The sequence below is a fragment of the Crinia signifera genome, chromosome 6 (assembly GCF_055691185.1).
Source record: "Crinia signifera chromosome 6, ASM5569118v1, whole genome shotgun sequence".
NCBI lineage: Eukaryota > Metazoa > Chordata > Amphibia > Anura > Myobatrachidae > Crinia > Crinia signifera.
In genome coordinates this window covers 80,827,640-80,848,409 of record NC_139222.1, presented here as the reverse complement: position 1 = coordinate 80,848,409, position 20,770 = coordinate 80,827,640, and the positions used below count along the sequence as shown (strand labels likewise).

At 42.6% G+C, this 20,770-nt stretch overlaps 1 protein-coding gene across 1 annotated transcript in view; it reads right to left on the bottom strand.

Moving 5' to 3' along the window:
• The window catches only part of LOC146007743 (microsomal triglyceride transfer protein-like), a 119,290-nt gene that overhangs the window by 15,868 nt on the left and 82,652 nt on the right, over nucleotides 1–20,770 (bottom strand). The window contains exons 8-14 of the mRNA XM_083146326.1: nucleotides 16,379–16,536; nucleotides 15,674–15,842; nucleotides 6,612–6,719; nucleotides 4,484–4,696; nucleotides 804–1,015; nucleotides 606–703; nucleotides 208–329 (exon numbers count right to left, since the gene is read on the bottom strand). Coding sequence (XP_083002452.1) covers nucleotides 208–329; nucleotides 606–703; nucleotides 804–1,015; nucleotides 4,484–4,696; nucleotides 6,612–6,719; nucleotides 15,674–15,842; nucleotides 16,379–16,536 — 1,080 coding nt within the window. The remainder of the gene's footprint in view (nucleotides 1–207; nucleotides 330–605; nucleotides 704–803; nucleotides 1,016–4,483; nucleotides 4,697–6,611; nucleotides 6,720–15,673; nucleotides 15,843–16,378; nucleotides 16,537–20,770) is intronic.

The following is a 20,770-nucleotide window of genomic DNA, read 5'->3' as shown; positions in this document are numbered from 1 at the left end:
CTATATCACTGGAATCATACATGTGCCCACAAATAGCTGGCTGTTATCTATGGGACCATGAGTGTAATTAAACCCACTGAGCTGGGTTTTAATTTAAAAAAAAAAACTAAAGTTACCTTACGGTCAAACATATTTGTACTCTCATATTTTAGTTTAGAATAAGATTATTTAATGACATATTAAATCGTAATGAATGAAAGTTATGACCTGCATTGCTTTAAGATGATGGCTGTGATCATACAGTGTGATATCAGATATACTTCGCTTCATGAGCCCAGATTCTGAGAACAAAAGGTCCAGACCATAGGTGGAGACCATTTCATTTGTGGCTGGAAAACATTCATAAAAATACATGCCAGGTATTAGTAGACTGTTCTAATCTGTCTACCTCTGTAACATTGGCTTAGTCTTTAGTGTCCTAGCCTTGATTTTGTTTTCTAAAGGGGTAAGGACCACGTGATTGAGACCTTACTAAAGGGATTTAATACAGTGTAGGTTATAGTGGTTTTTGGTCAACCTTTAAGCAGCAAACTGTGATTGCCAATAGAACATCTCAACAAATCGGATTTTTCAAACTCTTTGGATCAATGGTTGAGAAAACTTACCAGTTAAAGGTCCAGAAAACACAGTGGATTTGCCAGCTTGGGACATTGTCCAATAATTATTTAGAAATGTATGTTTCATTGGGGACCCTTCACGTCTCCTAAATATAAAATAAATAAATAAATAAATAAATGGCAATTGAGTGTCAAATGCCTCCTACGAATCACTCTACATGACAGCCATAATATAGTAAGACTTACATTGTGTAATGGAGTCTCAGCTTGTTGCGTATTTTGGAGAGCAGTAACTTAGAATGTTCACTGTCCATAAACTTCAGGCCTGCGGATATGCAGTTGAGGTCTTCCAGAGAACAATTCGCAGACAAGAGGGTCTCTGCTGCCATCAGCCGACTCTTTTTATCATACTGTTGGTACGTTTGATTGAAGATAGATCTCAAAGTGTCCTGAACCTCCTATAATTATATATTATTAATTAAATATAACATTAATAATTTCTTCCTTGCGTACATTGTAGGTCAATTACAAACAGCACTTGATGTGCATCACAAAATTCCTTGGTTTTGCATCTGTCAGGAGATGATTTTGGAAAGTGGCGTTCCTCGTCCATGGTAATCTGCAGAGGTGTACTGTGAAAAAGTGGTAAGTCACATCAAAGAACTACCTGCCACGTTAGTACTGCAGCTTTCAATAATTTAAACTTTTTCTCTTTCCTTGTAAAACACTGCTTGGTTTAGACTCCTTTATGGCTTATGTAGTGAGGCGAGATCACGCCTGTTTTTATAAAAGGTAGCAATTTTTTGTGCATATTTACAATTTTATTACTCTGCTCAAGGAAATGTTCTCATCTGCCACATTGCAACATGGACAACAAACAAATCCTATGAAAAGTAGGTGATAAGTCCAGAATCCTGATTGAGCAGATGACTGGAGAGCCCAGTTAAAAAAATAAAGAAAAAAAAAAAAAAATAGATTAATAAAAAAACCATATACAAAATTTCTTCAAATAAAAAAAGAAAAAACATTTGTTAGGGTGTTCCATATTTAATTGCCCTTCTGAGAATGACACTCCAGATGGAATATTGTGGCGGTACATATATAACAGCATTTTGCTCTTTCAGAAAACTGAACCTTAAAGTGTTTTGTGCAGGTGTGAACTGCACATATGGCATTTCTGGCAAATGGCGGAAGGCCTGGTGAGGCTGTCTATCGATGCAGGGCCTAGGGTTGGGCGAGTTGCCCAGCCTCCCAGCAATGGATGGCCATCTACCATTAATGGGCAGCCAATATTAAATAGCTTTACCATTGAGTGTATTCCTGCGACACCCCTGGCTGTACCGCCTTGCTGACTTTAAAGGCTAAGCTCCTTCCCCACTCCCTACAATTTACCAGCCGCCAAGATGGAGTTGGAGCTCTTCTCCTGAGTACTGTATGCATGAACAATAGATTGTTAAAACCACCAGTGATTTGTTATAGAATTCTCCCATCAATATACTGTATGACTTGCGCTACTTTTGGTGGCACAAACACCGATGTCCATACCTACTCCAGGATCACATAGACAAGGGCCGGCTGAGCAGCTTTACTTACTGGTACCCCTGAGCCCCCCTCCATCTAGGGGCCCCCTGTGGTTGGCATGTATTTTTTTTTTTTTTTTAGCTAATGCTTTTGTGCATGGGAGTGGGGTAGTGTTTCAGCTTCGCCTATCTGCCAATGTGACAATAATTAATGGTGCTGGGCATCTGGAGTTGAGGCTCCCTGACTGCACAAGTGTGCAATGCATTACTGGGAGTCCCATAAGACTTTGCACAAGTGGTCAAAGGCTGAGAGGCTTGTGCTGAACTCTGCTTGGTGGAGATCAGGATATGTTTCTCAGGCCCATGAAGGATAACAGCAGCAGCTGCCTTGTAATGGGAGGGTTTTAATCAAAGGCAGCACTGAGCCTGTCTGGGCTCCTACAGAGTAAGGTACAGAGGAACAAACACAGTCTTTTCATGTGGTATTTTATATGTTTTTTATTAACCCCCCCCAGGCATTTGACCATTGACCAAGTTTATACTGCCATTACTCTGTGTTTTGACAGTGTAATATTCTCCTGTGCAGTTTATGGCCAGTAATCACAAGTAGGAGGGCGCCCCACTTTCTAAGGCTTAATCCGGCTCTGGTTCTGCTGAACAATAGAGAGATGGGGGTGGGCCAAGAGGCCATAACCCTGTGACTCGCAGCATGCCCTTGTGAGCCATTACCATACCCATTTTCATGCGCACAATAGGGTTATATAACAGCCCAAGTCCATCCCTGGATTTTTTGTTTAATCATGTGTAAGCCCCAGGAAAGAAGGGGTTAATGCGCTGCGTGAGGGACAGGAAGAGGCAGGCTGCTGAAGAGGAGGGGTTCCTGGAGAAGGACAGGAGGAAGAAGCAGGGTGAGCGGGGAGCAGCGCGTGGCACCGAGTGAAGTGGCAGTGTCAGCAGATGACCCCCGCCGACCTGTACAAGCGAGGGGAAGAGGGAGCGCGTCAGCTCACAGCCGCAGCAGCCGGAGAGACAGAGGGGAAGAGGGCAGTGACCCCCGCTGACCCCCCAGACACACGCCGGGACGCGGCGCGGAGAAGCGCATGACTCCCGCTGACCCCAGCCAACTGCGGGGAGAGAGAAACGGCGCACAGGAGCGCGTGACCCCCGCCGACCCCATTGACACGCTGGGCAGCAGAGAGGCCGCCTGGAGGGTTGTGGCCCCGACTGCCGCAGGGTCCACCAGCCACGTCCAGGGTGTCACAGGATGAGTGACCCCTATTGAGCCGCCAACGAAGAGAGAGAGAGGGCCAGCTGCCCTGAATCAACTGAGCCAGCCGCAGACAGTGCCTGCCTAACCGTAAGTCTGCCCCTGGGGCAAGTCATACTGCCACCCCCATACATAGAGGAGAGGAACACATGCAGAGAGACCTGTCCCCCTGCAGTACTAACTATGGCACCTGTTAGGCTTTGCAGCCATTCCACCTCACTTGCCAGCGAGCTGTAGTGCAGCTCCACGAGCCTAGCCTGCACACTATTGTAGGAGAGAGACATTGCTAGAGCACCACTACCCACATGTCCCCCTCGCCGGTAAGGAAACTAGTAACTATAAGGTCCTATAGGCCTCCTTACCACCCCTGAGACTGACCTAATCCCTCCGGATCCAAGCGGGTGTTTGGTCACGTCCCCAGACCAGCGACCCCCCCTGCAGATAAGATCACCACCTGGGCCCCATCGAAATCCCAGTGCATGGGTCAGGTTATTAGGACCTGCATCCGGGACTTTAGTTAGGGTAATGGTTACCGGTAACCCTAGGTTATATGCATGCAAAGAATCTATAGTAAATAGAGGTCAGAAGCACTGATTGATTATAGGAGTAATGAGTAATGCCTAGTATTATGGTAAAGCATTTCCTTGTTTGCACTGTTAGTATGCTGGTAAAACGTTTCCTTCTCTGTATTGCCTGACATTATGGTAAAACATTTCCTTTTTCTTGAATGTTTACTGCACTGTAAAACATGTCCGTTTACTTGATTGATATTGCACTTTGTTCACTTCTTGTGATAATATTGTTAAGTTGTTAACTAAAAGAGGTTGACGTCCAGAGTGACTGTTTGAAAATAAAAGGTCAACCTAACCCAGTGGTCGAGTGTTCTGTGTCCATTCCTGTAGCAAGAGAAGACTCCAGACTGAGATCCGTGAGTTTGGGGAGGCACGGCCCCCACCGCATCTATAAGGTAACTCCTACCCCTTTGGGGTGTTTACACATGTCTGACAACAGTTAAAATAATCTCTAATGTTATCTTGTTTGTGTAAAATCCTTGCAGAATAATGTGTATGTTCATGGTACATATACTGTGATGGAAGGATATATCCATAATAACTTGCTTTATAGCCAGGCTCTCATACCTCAGTAGATAAAATCTCTGCTGGGAAGCTTTGCAGAGCAAATAGTGCTGTGCTGCACACTACTCCTGTGTGCTCCTCTGCATATTGAATAAGAATGGGGATAGTTTCAGGCAGCTGAGCATTCTTCAAAGAGAGCAGGTATATTTTCATCTCTGTCTCATCTTCTGCATTATTCAGGCCTTCCAGAAGCGTGGCCTTTGCAAGTTCAACATCCTGCAAAAATAAAGAGATGAAACAGAAACATGGATTTATCAGAGGCAAATACTTAAAACATTCTGCATAAAAACTTTAAGATATGCTATGTTATTCCATAATGGTGGCAAACTAATTGGGACACAGCTGTGTGGGTTTACACAAGAAAATATAATTATTTCTATATTATTAATATTTAATATGCCCACTCAGTGCCATTAACTTGTTTTACATACTTTTTCCTGATTTTATTTGTATAGGCTTCCTTTTCAGTGGTCTCATTTATGTATTTATTCTCACTTTAGCAAATCTACACTGCACTGCTGAAGAATCAACAAGAACACCACCAATTCATACTTTTTACTTGTTCTATTCTGTGTTATCACGCTTTCTAATAGTTTGTAAGATCCGGATGTTGTTTTTGCACTCATCGGCGTCAGGGCCCTCTTTTCGTGTGGGCTTAATGGGCACTTGCCCAGGGGCCCCAGGTGTATAAGAATTTAGAAAATTGGCCCTGGGAAACTGGAGATATCCAACTTCAAAGCAGCAGTAGACATCTGACCTGTTAATTGCAATTCCCAGTCCTATTTCTCAGGTTCTGTCTGACAGAGTTTTTCTGAGTATATTCCAAAAGCTGGGACTCTCCCCTTTCTGTTGACACTAGCGGCTTGTCTCTATCATGCCCAGAGACATCAGCCTTCCAGCAGCCGGTCCCTGCTCCAGCTCCAAACGTCTGGTGTACAGTTTTATATTTTTGTCAATGGATTACTCTGGCTCCTGATCTCTGATCTCCAAGTCCCCAGCACCTCCTGAAAGTTGGGACTCTAGGTTTTTATACTATTGAAGGCTAAGAAATCTATTTCCAGATAATGGCGATATCTGCAATCAAACAAGCTGCCCTTCCACCGGAAAATGACGAATATTAAGCCCACTCCATTATCCAACCCTTCCCTGCGTATAAAACACCTCCTACCTCCCTGGAAGTCATTTACAAGGGACCCTTCATTCAGCTCAATGCCCCCTTCCACACGTTAGTGTTCACCCTCCCACCACCTGTGCAGTAAAGGAGTAATTAGCAGAAGTTACTGCTCCAGGTCCTACATGTTGAATGGAAGATAAAGCACCCCCTGCCACCCGTGGGACATCAAAGCTGCTACTGATAGCACCCCCCACCCCTAGGAGGGGAGAATGGGTAAGGGCCCCAGTGCATTACTTTGCCCAGGGGCCCACACTGCTGTTAAGATGGCCCTGATCTGCATTTCCTCTTGTATTTTATGATAACACTCTGTTTGAAGCAGCATTGAAACACTAGATTTACTGACTCCAGAGTGAGCAATACCACGAGCAGTCATTAATGTGTTCTATCCTCCCCTTTCAACAACACAAAAATGTCCTTTATGCCAATATGCATGAGAATTGACAATTAAGTAATGATTGATTGAACTGAAAAGCTGGATTTGTTCAATAGCAGCACCCGGCTGTCAGTCATCTATTTAAAATTCTGCAAGTTTTATAGAAAACAGAAGCCAGTAAAAGACTTTACATTTATCAAATATTTTTAACAGTGTGCATATGGTAAGCAAATTAAATCGGATTTTGTATGTCTTGGTATTTTGAAGGCTTCCAGTCCTAAAAAGTACTTTTTATCCTTCTATATTATCTCCATTTATGAATATATGTGCAAAACTTCTTTAATAAAAACTTGGCAATTGTATGCTAAGCATTTTACTGTATGAATGTTCACTGCAAGGATCTGCTTAGCGCCTACAATGGAAGACAATAAAAAAGGAATAATAGCTTGAACCCAAATGCATACTTAATATACATGAAATATGTAACTTTTCAGTTTATATAATGCATATAGGCCAACAATACAAGTCATTTAAATGTATTATCTTTTGTATAAAATAAATGTCCAACAAATGTGGAAATTAACCTTTTCTTCACAAAGCTCCATCCTACACAACTTCCCAACAATGGCTCCAGTGATCACGATTCCTGTTTCCATAATGGCGGCATCGCCAACTTTCCCCAGGAGTTTCCCCTAAATAAATAATAATAAAAAAAAATCAGATTCCTTTTAATGCAATATTCTTATTAGCTGATTTTGAAAATGCTTTATGAAATTAAAAATAAATATACATCAAATTCACTGAATTCCTGAGCTGAATAATGTACACAATTACACATTTGAACTTATACCAAAACTAAATATGCCAACCATGCGGTTTCACAGAGGAGCTTAGCAAACGGAGTCGGCAGAGTTTGAATGACAGTTATAGAGTTGGCTCACAGGAATGCACTTGTCTTTGTGGATTGTCTGAATCATACCTGGCAGCAGTGCCAATCATGTCAGGATAACTGAAGTACATGCACAATCACCTATTTTGCCAGTTATAGCCAATTCATACCCGTTCGGACAGGCTGCAACCTTCCAGCTGCTCTGATCCAAGGCTGCTTCGGAACATGTGCATGAACATCGGTCATCTGAGTATCAGGTTTGAGTACAACTCTAAATGAGTACGGATCATTGGGTAGACAGCAACTAGGTCGACAAGCATTAGGTTGACACCACTAGGTCAACATGCACGAAGGTCGACATGACTGAAGGTCAACATGCAGGAAGGTCGACATGACTGGAGGTCAACAGGGTCATTAGGTCGACATGTATTAGGGTCATTAGGTCGACATGGGGTTTTTCAATTTTTTGTGCCAATTTTCGACACAGTCGACATGGACACTGAAATGTAATGTGCTTCGGGCACACTATTTTTTTCTCCCACCACACCCTAGTGGATGGTAGGGCATGGAATACCACCTGTCGGCACATGTCTGCATGTTGACCTAATGACCCTGTTGACCTAACCCACGTCGACCTTCAGTCATGTCAACCTTCCCGCATGTGGACCTTCAGTCATGTCCACCTAATGCTTGTCGACCTGGTGACCTTTTCCCCTCTAAATAAGACCCTATGTGTTAGTATGAGAAAAAATATTCCATTCATCAAAGTAAATTACTGATTGGTTCCTCTGGGATAATACCGCACTTTTCAGTTTCGTTATTCAAGGACCCCAACTGTATAGAATTATACTATGAGACTAATTCATCAAATTATATGGTCAAAGAGCAATTTTTTGCTATAAGTCTATAATATATACAAGGGCGGATTGGCAATAGAAGGCACAGGGTTGATTTCCGGTGGTCTGACGCACCTATGGGACAACCTGTGACTTGGCGAAGGACGAGTGTGACAGACGTGGTGAGGCTGTATAGAGGGTAAGTGGCAGGCTGCTCATTTTGAATTCCCAATCCTGCCATGACAAAAGGCCAGGTCATTGTAGTGGAATTCGCATAAAGTCACAGACACAACTGCAGGAAAAGACACAAGGCTTGCGACAACTGTGTCCAACTCCGAATCCTGCCCCTTTAACAGACTCCGCCTCCATAAGGGCTGCTTCCCCAAATTTCGCTGGCTGGTTTTCCATCCCAATTCACCCCTAAACATAGACTAATACAAGCCAGTATATAATCTGCTGCTCCTCTACACCTCATATATGTTGTGTGCGCTTCATTTTATTGAGAAAGCCAATAACTACATTAACCCCTTCCCGACATTTGACGTACATTTACGTCATGGCCGGGATGTACTTCCCGACACATGGCATAAATGTACGTCATGCCATTTAACTGTCACCGCGTCTATAGACGCGGTGACAGTTTAAACATGTCTGCTGTCCCTGACAGCAGACATGTCCCTGCATGCCCAGGGGGGGTGGCGATGCCTCCCCCCCGTCGGCGATCGCTGTGATTGGCTGTTCAAATGTGAACAGCCAATTACAGCGTTTTCTGTGTACCGGCGAATAACGTTCGCCGGTGACACAGGGATCGGTGGTGATTGGTGCTGTAAAGTACAGCACCAATCACCACGGGGTGTAAGGGTGACACTGGTGTCACCCCACCTCACCCCACCCGCCCCCAAAGGCCGTGATTGGTTCGCCGGACCGACGGACCAATCACAGCCATGGAGGGTGATTTAAACTAACGGTGACTGCACTGCAGACGCCATTCCGGTCTGGAATTGCGTGCAGTGCGGTCACCGTACCTATCTACATACCTATCTACATACTTACCTGATCACCTGATCACCTGATCACTGCTTGTAGCGTGCTGGATGCTTCCTGGATCTGACTTCTTGTGACTTCCTGCTGCTGCTGCAGTGTGATAGAGTTATAGATAGAGAGAGATAGAGGGAGATAGAGAGAGATAGAGAGAGATAGTGACAGAGTGTGCTATATTTTGTGTCTGCTACCCCCCCTTTTTGGGGGTGCAGGGTTTTTTTTTATATATATAACTGTCAGTGCTGCTGCTGCAGTGTCATAGAGTGATAGATAGTGATAGATAGTGAGAGATAGAGAGATAGAGAGAGATAGTGATAGAGAGTGCTATATTTTGTGTCTGCTACCCCCCCTTTTTGGGGTTGCAGGTTTTTTTTTATATATATATATATATATATATATATATATATAACTGTCAGTGCTGCTGCTGCAGTGTCATAGAGTGATAGATAGTGAGAGTTAGAGAGATAGAGAGAGATAGGCCCTTATTCTGGTTGGTGCGGCCGGAGCCGCATATGCGGCTCCGACCGTGCAGGCGAATCCCCGCCTTCCATACGGATCGCCACCTGCCGTCCGTACGCGGATATGTGGCGATCCGCATGAAATTGGACGGGGATACGCCTCCTCCATGGTGGGAGCAGCCCCTGCATTCGATGGTCGCCGAATATCGAATGCAGGGCCGCACGCTCCACCAGGTCCCGCAACACAAGACCACACGGACACTTGTCCGTGTGAAATCTTGTATGGGGGCGGGCAGCTGACATCCGGCGATGTCAGATGCCCGCCCCGTACCCACGCGTCACGGCCTCATTACCATGCATACGCCCCGCGTTTGCATGGGAACGCCCATGAAACGCGGGGCGTATGCATAGGGTAATGAGGATAAGTAGCCCATCACGCCCCTCTACGCCCCCTGTGCGGCGTATAGAGAATCCTTGCGGCGAAATCGCCTGCACATGCGCAGAGTGACCTCTGCACATGCGCAGAAGATAAACATCGGCGGCCCGTACGCAAGCGGGAATATCCGCATCGATCAGAATAAGGGCCATAGTGACAGAGAGTGATAGAGAGTGCTATATTTTGTGTCTGCTACCCCCCCTTTTTGGGGGTGCAGGTTTTTTTTTTTTATATATATATATATAACTGTCAGTGCTGCTGCTGCAGTGTCATAGAGTGATAGATAGTGATAGATAGTGAGAGATAGAGAGATAGAGAGAGATAGTGACAGAGAGTGATAGAGAGTGCTATATTTTGTGTCTGCTACCCCCCCTTTTGTGCTGATCAGTATATCTGTGCTGATCAGCAACTTTTTGGGGGTGCAGGGTTTTTTTTTTTATATATATACCTGTCAGTTGCTGCCAGTTGCACTGTCAGTTGCACCAAAGGTTGTGCACCTGCTGCCCCTCACTGGTAATCAGTGTCGCATCACTGATCACCTTTTTTTTTTTTTGAGGGTGCTGTGGGGTCTTTTTTAAATTTTTTACACACACTGTGATTTTGTGGGTGTCCTGTGGCCACTGACGTACATCACTGATCAGCTTTTTCGGCACAGGGTTGATCTATTTTTTTTTTTTTTTATCAAATTCCTGTTGCCTTTGAGCGCTGTTCAGTGACGGACGTTACTGACCAACATCTGTGCTCAATTTTTGGCGCAGGACCTTTTTTTTTTTTTTTTTTTAACCCGTTCAATTTTTTTTTTTTTTTTATTGGGATCAAATTCCTGTATAAAGTCTTTTTTTTTCTGCACTACATACACACTACACACTACATACCCCCCGTGTTAAAATAAAGTTTGTACCCCCCCTACACTATACACGTGTTGAAACATTTCACTACCAGAAACACAAAAATAAAAATGGCATCCCAAATGTCATCCCAAATGTCATCCCAGTCATCCAGAAGAATGTATTCAGCGGAGGAGGCATATGCCATGCTTGCCTCTGACTCTGACACAGCCAGTGAGGCAAGCAGGGAATTTGAAGGATTCATCTTAAGCTCCTCTTCCTCCTCTAGTGATGAGGGACCCCCTCAAAGACGCCCCCGTAGAGCAGATGAGACCCCCCCCCCAATAATTGATCTCGTATGGACCCCACCACCAGACAATTTTGAGCCCCAGGTTCCTGAGTTTTTGGCCATCCCAGGAATCCAATTTGATTCCACAGGTCTCAGAGAAATTGACTTTTTCAAATTATTTTTCTCTGATGATTTTATAAATTTAATGGTGGACCAAACTAATTTATATGCCCAGCAGTTTATTGCTCAAAACCCCACGTCATCATTTGCTAGGTGGACCCCTGTAGATGCAGTAGAGATGATGACGTTTTGGGGTCTGGTGTTTCATATGGGCATAGTAAAAAAGCCAGAAATTAGGCAATATTGGAGTACAGATGTTCTGTACAGCACCCCACTTTACCGTATGGCCATGACCCGGACTTGTTTTGAGTTAATCCTTAAATTTTTGCGTTCCAACGATAATGCACAGTGCCCACCCAGAGATGATCCCACCTTTGACCGGCTATTCAAAGTCAGGCCGGTCATTGATCATTTCAGTGCCAAATTTCCAGAGATGTACATCCCAGATAAATTAATTTGCATAGACGAGTCCCTTATACATTTTAAAGGAAGGGTTAAATTCCGCCAGTACCTTCCCAGTAAGAGGGCAAGGTATGGCATAAAAATGTATAAGCTGTGTGAAAGCACCTCAGGGTACACTCGCAGGTTTAGGGTATATGAAGGGAAGGATTCAAGAATTGAACCGCCAGAATGCCCCCCCTCCCTCATAGGTGTTAGTGGAAAAATTGTCTGGGATTTAGTGCACCCCTTCCTGGATAAAGGTTATCACCTCTATGTGGATAACTTTTACACTAGCATCCCCCTGTTTAAGGCCCTTGGTTCAAGAGGTACAGCAGCTTGCGGTACTGTGCGCAAGAACCAAAGAGGCCTCCCAAAAACGCACATTGCCCAAGTAATGAGAAGGGGTGAAAGCAGGGCACAATCCACCGAAAATATGTTGTTGGTCAAATATAAGGACAAGAGGGATGTCCTTATACTGACAACAATTCACGGAGACAGTACCACCTCCGTCTCTGTACGAGGTACCAGTACCCACACCTCAAAACCTAATTGTATCCTGGATTACAATAAGTACATGGGCGGAGTGGATCTTTCAGATCAGGTACTGAAGCCGTACAGTGCCCTGCGGAAAACAAAAATCTGGTACAAGAAGCTGGCCGTGTATATCATCCAGATGGCACTGTATAACGCTTACGTGCTATTCCGTTCTACCAGCCAGAGGGGGACATTTATGCACTTTCAAGAGGAAGTCATAAAGAGCCTAATATTTGGGAACCAGCAGGCAGAGGGCCCCAGTACTTCTAGTACTGGCCCCCGTATTGTACCAGGGCAGCATTTTCCTGATGAAATCCCCTCCACTGGAAAAAAGGGCAGGACACAAAAAAGGTGCAAAGTTTGCTATAAAAAGGGAATAAGAAAGCAAACTATTTTCCAGTGTGACACTTGCCCCGACAAACCCGGCCTATGTATAAAGGAGTGTTTTAAAATATACCACACATCTATGGATTATTAGGTTCATTATTTCACCGTGCTTCGGGGGTCTTGCTAATGCCACATAGCACCCACCATTCATTCCACCAGAATCTGAGCCGCAAAATCCAAAAATCACTCCTTCCCTTCTGAGTCCTGCTATGCACCCAACTGGTATTTTTTGGTCACATGTGAGGCATTGCCGTACTCGGGAGAAATTGGGGCACAGATTTTTGGGTGCTTTTTCTCCTTCATACCTAAAGAAAATGAAAAATTTTGAGCCAGAACTGCATTTTTGTGTAAAAAAATGTAATTTTTCATTTGCACAGCCCAGTTGTATCAAAATTGGTGAAACCCCTGGGGGTTTGAAATATACACTATACCCCTAGATGAATTCCCTGAGGGGTGTAGTTTGCAAAATGGGGTCACTTGTGGGGGGGTTCCACTGTATTGGTGCTTTGGGGGTCTTGCTAATGCGACATAGCACCCACCAACATTCCACCAGAATCTGTGCTGCAAAATCCAAATATCACTCCTTCCCTTTTGAGTCCTGCCATTTTTTGGTCACACATGAAGCATTGCCGTACTCGGGAGAAATTGGGGCACAGATTTTGGGGTGCTTTGTCTCCTTCATTCCTTGTGAAAATGAAAAATTTTGAGCCAGAACTGCATTTTTGTGTAAAAAATTTAATTTTTAATTTTCACTGCCCAGTTGTACCACAATTGGTGAAACCCCTGGGGGTTTGAAATGTACATTATACCCCTAGATGAATTCCCAGAGGGGTGTAGTTTGCAAAATGGGGTCACTTGTGGGGGGCTTCCACTGTATTGGTGCTTTGGGGGTCTTGCTAATGCGACATAGCACCCACCAAAATTCCACCAGAATCTGAGCTGCAAAATACAAAAATCACTCCTTCCCTTCTGAGTCCTGCCATGCACCCAAATGGTATTTTTTGGTCACATGTGAGGCATTGCCGTACTCGGGAGAAATTGGGGCACAGATTTTGGGGTGCTTTGTCTCCTTCATTCCTTGTGAAAATGAAAAAGTTTGAGCCAGAACTGCATTTTTGTGTAAAAAAATGTAATTTTTCATTTGCACAGCCCAGTTGTATCAAAATTGGTGAAACCCCTGGGGGTTTGAAATGTACACTATACCCCTAGATGAATTCCCTGAGGGGTGTAGTTTGCAAAATGGGGTCACTTGTGGGGGGCTTTCACTGTATTGGTGCTTTGGGGGTCTTGCTAATGCGACATAGCACCCACCAAAATTCCACCAGAATCTGAGCGGCAAAATACAAAAATCACTCCTTCCCTTCTGAGTCCTGCCATGCACCCAAATGGTATTTTTTGGTCACATGTGAGGCATTGCCGTACTCGGGAGAAATTGGGGCACAGATTTTGGGGTGCTTTGTCTCCTTCATTCCTTGTGAAAATGAAAAATTTTGAGCCAGAACTGCATTTTTGTGTAAAAAAATGTAATTTTTCATTTGCACAGCCCAGTTGTATCAAAATTGGTGAAACCCCTTGGGGTTTGAAATGTACACTATACCCCTAGATGAATTCCCTGAGGGGTGTAGTTTGCAAAATGGGGTCACTTGTGGGGGGCTTTCACTGTATTGGTGCTTCGGGGGTCTTGCTAATGCGAAATAGCACCCACCAAAATTCCACCAGAATCTGAGCTGCAAAATACAAAAATCACTCCTTCCCTTCTGAGTCCTGCCATGCACCCAAATGGTATTTTTTGGTCACATGTGAGGCATTGCCATACTCGGGAGAAATTGGTGCACAGATTTTGGGGTGCTTTTTCTCCTTCATACCTTATGAAAATGAAAAATTTTGAGCCAGAACTGCATTTTTGTGTAAAAAAATGTAATTTTTCATTTGCACAGCCCAGTTGTATAAAAATTGGTGAAACCCCTGGGGGTTTGAAATGTACACTATACCCCTAGATGAATTCCCTGAGGGGTGTAGTTTGCAAAATGGGGTCACTTGTGGGGGGCTTCCACTGTATTGGTGCTTTGGGGGTCTTGCTAATGCGACATAGCACCCACCAAAATTCCACCAGAATCTGAGCTGCAAAATACAAAAATCACTCCTTCCCTTCTGAGTCCTGCCATGCACCCAAATGGTATTTTTTGGTCACATGTGAGGCATTGCCGTACTCGGGAGAAATTGGGGCACAGATTTTGGGGTGCTTTGTCTCCTTCATTCCTTGTGAAAATGAAAAATTTTGAGCCAGAACTGCATTTTTGTGTAAAAAATGTAATTTTTCATTTTCACTGCCCAGTTGTACCACAATTGGTGAAACCCCTGGGGGTTTGAAATGTACATTATACCCCTAGATGAATTCCCTGAGGGGTGTAGTTTGCAAAATGGGGTCACTTGTGGGGGGGTTCCTAACTTTTAGCATCTTATGGTGCCTAGAAACCTACATGGTGCCTAAAAAATAATCTCATAAAAAGGAGGCTCCAAAATCAAGTAGGTGCTCCTTCTATTATGAAGCCTGTGGTTTGGTCAACGTGCACACTAGGGCCACATATAGGATATTTATGAAAACAAAAGAATTGGGGGAATCAATTTTTAGTCACATTTCTCTAGTAAAATCTACTGTGTTCCTTAGAAAAATGTATTAAAATTGCAAATCTGCAAAAAAAATGAAATTTTGAAATTTCACGTACACTTTGTTTTAATTCCTGTAAAACACCTAAAGGGTTAACAAACTTCCAAAATGCTGTTTTGAATACTGTGAGGGGTGCAGTTTTTGAAATGGCATCATTTATGGGGGTGTCTCACATACAAGTCCCTCAAAGTCACATCAGAACTGAACTGGTCCCTAAAAAAATCAGTGTTTGAAATTTTCTTGAAAATTTGAGAATTTGCTATTCATATTTTAAGCCTCCTAGTGTCCAAAAAAATTAAAAGGAGGTTGAAATAATGATGGCAACATAAAGTAGACATATGGTCTATGTTAGTTATTAACTATTTTGAGTGGTATGATTATTTGTCTCACAAGCAGAAAATTTTCCATTTTGAAAATTGCAAAATTTTCCATTTTTTTACGACATTTTGGTATTTTTCACAAAAAAACACAGACTGTATCGACGAAAATTTACCACTAACTTGAAGTACAATGTGTCACGAGAAAACAATCTCAAAATCACTGGGATAAGTAAAAGCAAAAAGTTATCCCCACTTAAGTGATACATGTCAGATTTGAAAAAAAGGGCTCTGTCAGGAAGGCAAAAACTGGCTGCGGCGGGAAGGGGTTAAACTGTCAGCTTTTGCAAATGGAACAATGTTCATTTTGGCATAAGAAATACACCAGCAATATTGCACGTACCAGTACAAGGTTGAGAAGGTCCACTGAAGGGTGTGGGCTGAACGCTGCCGAGTGCAGAAACTTTTCTTGCAAGTAAACCTGTTTCTTTTTGGTAAAATCAAGGAACTCAGAAAGGGCTGCAATGGATGCTGGCGACTGTGCAGCTACTGCCGCGTCGATAAAAAAGGGCCTGTGATAGAATTCACATGATTTTAATAATTCCATTATTATACTTCGTGACTACCCAATCCCATCCTGGATAATAAAAGGCTAAGGGCCAGATTCTCTAAGCTTCAAAAGTGATCAAATGGAGAGTGATAAACAGCCAGCCAATCAGCTCATACCTGCCATGTCACAGACTGTGTTTGAAAAATGTCAGACAGGAGCTGACTGGCTGGCTGTTTATCACTCTCCATTTTATCACTTTTGAAGCTTAGAGAATCTGGCCCTAAGGCTGCTCCCCGCCTCTATGAGAGAATTACAAGTGCTTTGCATGGTGGCAGCCATTATATGGTGCACAACGGAGAATTATGTACCAGTAAGGCACGCCCAGCTGTTGTTCCACCATTTTGATGGGTTATTAAGTAGTACTGTTATAATACTCCTACCACGACCATAACTAGTTTGCTTACCATTCAAACTTAAAATACAGAAACATTGAACAAGTATTTTTGTTGCATACAAATAAATCTTCAATAAGAAAACAAGGTATTTTGTTTAACTCACACTAGATTAGATGAAGCCGTTTGCAAGAGCTGTAGAATATCCTTCTTCTTGGCGTTCCGGAATATACTCACAGCGGTCTGGAAGTGTCTGACTGTTGACATCTTGGAAGTGGTCAGTTTAATCGCTTTTCTTTTGGACATCTCCAAATATTTTTGAAGCTAAAATCATAAAACACAAACATGAATGAGGCACCCTTGATACGGTTACATAAACCTTCTGAAATAAAAGCAAACATGGGCCAAGTGTAATAGGCCGTGCACATCACATCGCAAAGTACAAATAGTATATGCAGCCCATACTTTTTGTCCTACATTGCATCTCATCTACAGTACTGTAGTTCAAAACGAACGCCAGCTGAATGTGTTTTGAACTAGATGCAATGCAATCTAGTAGAAAACGCACAGAGCATAGCTTTAGGCTATTACACATGGCCCCATGTGATGGAGGTTAAAACCTAAAATATACATTTTGTTAAATTGAGTTAAGAATATGCTAAAATATCAAATAAACAAATTCAGAGAAGAGAAAAGAGAAAGAGAAAATCAAAACACATAGTAAAACACTTCCAACCACAAATGACAGCACTGCACGGGCCCATTCAAGCCCATCATACAGTAAGACCCTGCCACTGGTGTAAAAACCCAATGACAGTACTAAATTCTGGTTCATATACTGAAGGAAAACAAGAATCTGTATTCCAATGCACTTCCTACAGGTGTGGATCATAAGGTCAATAGGTATGAGGTCAACCATAAAAGGTTGACATGCACTAGGTCAACGTGGGAAAGGTCAACACAAGCAGAAAAAGTCACCCTGATCAAGGTCTACATGATTTTTTTTTTATGTCAATGTCAACACCTGAGCACGTGGATCCTAAATTAGTGGACTGTTCTTATTGTCGTAGATGGTAATGTATGAAATTTATTTAAATGGAAAAGAGATATGAAAAACTTATGTCAACCTCTTCATATGTCGACTTATTGTCCATGTCAACCTTGTGTGGATCCCATACCTACAATATACTATTTAACACACGTTCTTCCTCATAAGGAGATGTTCTCAGATTCATTATATCAACCTTTGTTCAATCTTTCACCTCATTCCTACTTAACCATGGGTAAATTTACTAAATGTTGTGTTTAGCCTTTTTTTTTTTAACCGTTTCAGGTCTCAACTTTTTAGAACCAGCACCATGCCCCGCTAGCAGGGGTGCAATGTTATCCTGACCAATGCAATAACCCTCTCCAAACAGTCAGACCAGAAAAAAAACAGTAACTGGTATGAGGCACTGCAACCATAACTTTGTGCCTATAAATCGCCCCCAATTTACTACTTTTTGGAATCTTATTCAATAGAGCATAGATGCATTTCTGTGCATGTGCAGACACTGGGTACGTGTGCCCACGTTGAACAAACTGTTCGCTGGGTGCAAGCACCCAACATTGTGGCCGGTGGGCAGGCGCGGGGTGGTGGGCAGCAGTACTCGCCCATGGGAAAGCTGGGAAACTCACCGGATGTCAGCTGCCCGCCCGTTTCAGTGAGAATGTACACGCACCTAAAAGTGACCTGAGAGTCACTTTATATATGCGTGTGTGCACCACATCTTTTGATGGTCGGCGTCCATTGAAAGATGTGGGAGGTTCTCACTGACATGCGAATGGATGTAAGGCGGGTTCTGGTTGACTCCCAGGATGTGAATTTGCATCTGAACGAATGAACCAGTATAACCCCCTTTATACTGATGTTCCAGTTTGCAAGCTATAAAAGTCAAACAATAGATGTGGATAAGAATTTAACATATTAACTAATAGTGGTTATCTCTCTGGATGTAATATTTCACAAGCCTTGAGAGGAGCTGCCTAGCCTTCAATTACCCAGAACGTGGAAAGGATGGCCTTCTTGTGATATACTAAGGTCAATCACATGACATGGAGGCATTTTCAGTGTCACTCCAAGTGGCTAAAGTACATTAACAAGAGGACAAAGAGAAGAAGACTGAATCATTATACTTGAATAATTATGAAATGATTCACTATGACTAAATCATTTATACTTAATAAGGCAGTTTGTTTTGTACCAAATTGATACATATTATTCTCTCCATTTATGTTCTCTGTATACATAATTAATCAAATAAGTCTTTGTGGACTCGATTTATTAATTTCATTTAAAATTTGTCATTTTTTTTCTTTAAAAATAAAAAAACAGTATCAGGTTATCCAGTGTATAACTTAAAGGGATCAATCTTTTGTGTTGACTCTCGATGTTGATTATTCATTGTTGATGTAATGGCATGTTTCCTTCATCAAAGATGGCTCCCTAATAAGTTACTATGGGGTTTATATCACCCAGGTTAAGGTTTGCTGCCACAATATGATTACTGATTTTCCCTTATAGGGAATCATGGAATAGTCACGTAAAACTATTAAAAGCCGCTATTACAGGGACATCTATGTAATCAAAGAGCAAAATTATTTTATTGCAATTCCTTCTCATACAATACATGACATACGATGAACAGTTTCTGCCCAGGTGCAGATCTCAATCCATGTCACTTCCATTCATGTACCGGCCTGTAGAGGGTAGATGTTGAGTTACTTTCCTTTATCAGGGACAACTATAGCTAAACACTGCCAGTCTTCTAGAAGGCCTGACCGCATTCACAAAACAATGCGCAAAAGGAAAGGTATACGGACTGCCTCAGAAGTGGGTTTTGAGTACATGACTAATGAACTTGGGAGCATATTGTTGATGAAGAGGAGCATGGCCAATGATGTCATAATGATGATCTATTCTCAAATTAAGTTTTTTATTGGCTGAATTCTTGTATTTTTTTCCAGTATCTGACCAGTATGTTTCCAGTATGTTCCATTGGTATATTTACGCATATTTCTGATTATTATACAAAGAATGATTATGATTTGTTAGAAGGGGTTTAAAGATGTGGAATGCATTACTCTTCCTTTACCTAGAAAAAGACCATCTAGTGCAGGGGTGTACAACTAATCAGAGGCAACAAGACAAAAAATATATGTTATGGTAAGACAAAGATGCAACACCATGCAGACCATGGGGAATGACCTAGCTCCGACAAGACCACACCCCATTTTTAAATGGGTTTTGGCGCTGGCATAAGGCCATGCCCCATTTTTGCATCTGTAGAATGACATTTGTATCATGACCGTGTCAAACCATAGTTTTTGTTAGGCTGGGGGTGAGACAAGCACAATGAAAATGCACAATTTCCATAATCTTTCAAATACAAAAAATGTATTGCCTTTTCACTTTCAGTCTCGTATACAGATGAAGCTACTCACAGTAATTCTCTCACATTTGTCTGTAAGAATAGACTGATGTTTTAATTTCACTTGTTTCAGTGTTAAAAAAAATGACTCACAAAAGAGAAGTAGATAGTCTCCACCCCCACACTGCAGTTGCATACGCTGGGTACAGCACCCAGCAAAGTAGCGCAAAGTCAGAGGAGGAATACAGCAGACACATCTCATTAATAAGAGCCACATGCGGCTCAGGAGCCAAAGGTTGGCCACCCCTAGTGGTCAAAACATCTTGGTGGAGGAGTTGTTGGTATTGACTACCAGAGTGTGAGACCAACAGACAAGATTGCAGATGGTTGGTGAACCGGGTTGCATCATCTGCTAACCAATGCTTATATTGAGGCTTTTTGTCACACATATAATTGGTTAGAGACCATTCTGCATGTTCCTTTTGCCACATATTGTTTTATGTGCACATTTTCCACCTATTGTGGGACATTTGTTTTTATACAGTTGAAATTGGAGAACACCTATATGAGTTCCTCATTGTTAGGGTCAGACGTTCAAAGGATTAGATGAATCCAAATTTGAATCAAAAACCCCTACAGACCCGTGAGCTGTGTTTTTAAACCGGGCTTGTTTAATGTAATTCTTTTTCATATTTATTTATTATTTATTAACAGTTTCTTATATAGCACACACATATTCTGCAGAGCTTTACAGAGAATATTTGACCATTCACATCAGTCCCTGCCTTAGTGGAACTTACAATCTATATTCCCAACCACATTTACATGCACACACAGACATTCTAGGGTAATTTTGTTGGAAGGAAACAGAGTACCCGGAGGAAACCCACGCAAGTACGGGGAGAATATACAAACTCTGCACAGTAAGAGCCATGGTGGGAATCAAACCCATGACCTCAGCACTGTGGGGCAGTAATGCTAACCATTACACCATCTGTACTGCCCAATATATAACCTATATTCCCAACCACATTTACATGCACACACAGACATTCTAGGGTAATTTTGTTGGAAGGAAACAGAGTACCCGGAGGAAACCCACGCAAGTACGGGGAGAATATACAAACTCTGCACAGTAAGAGCCATGG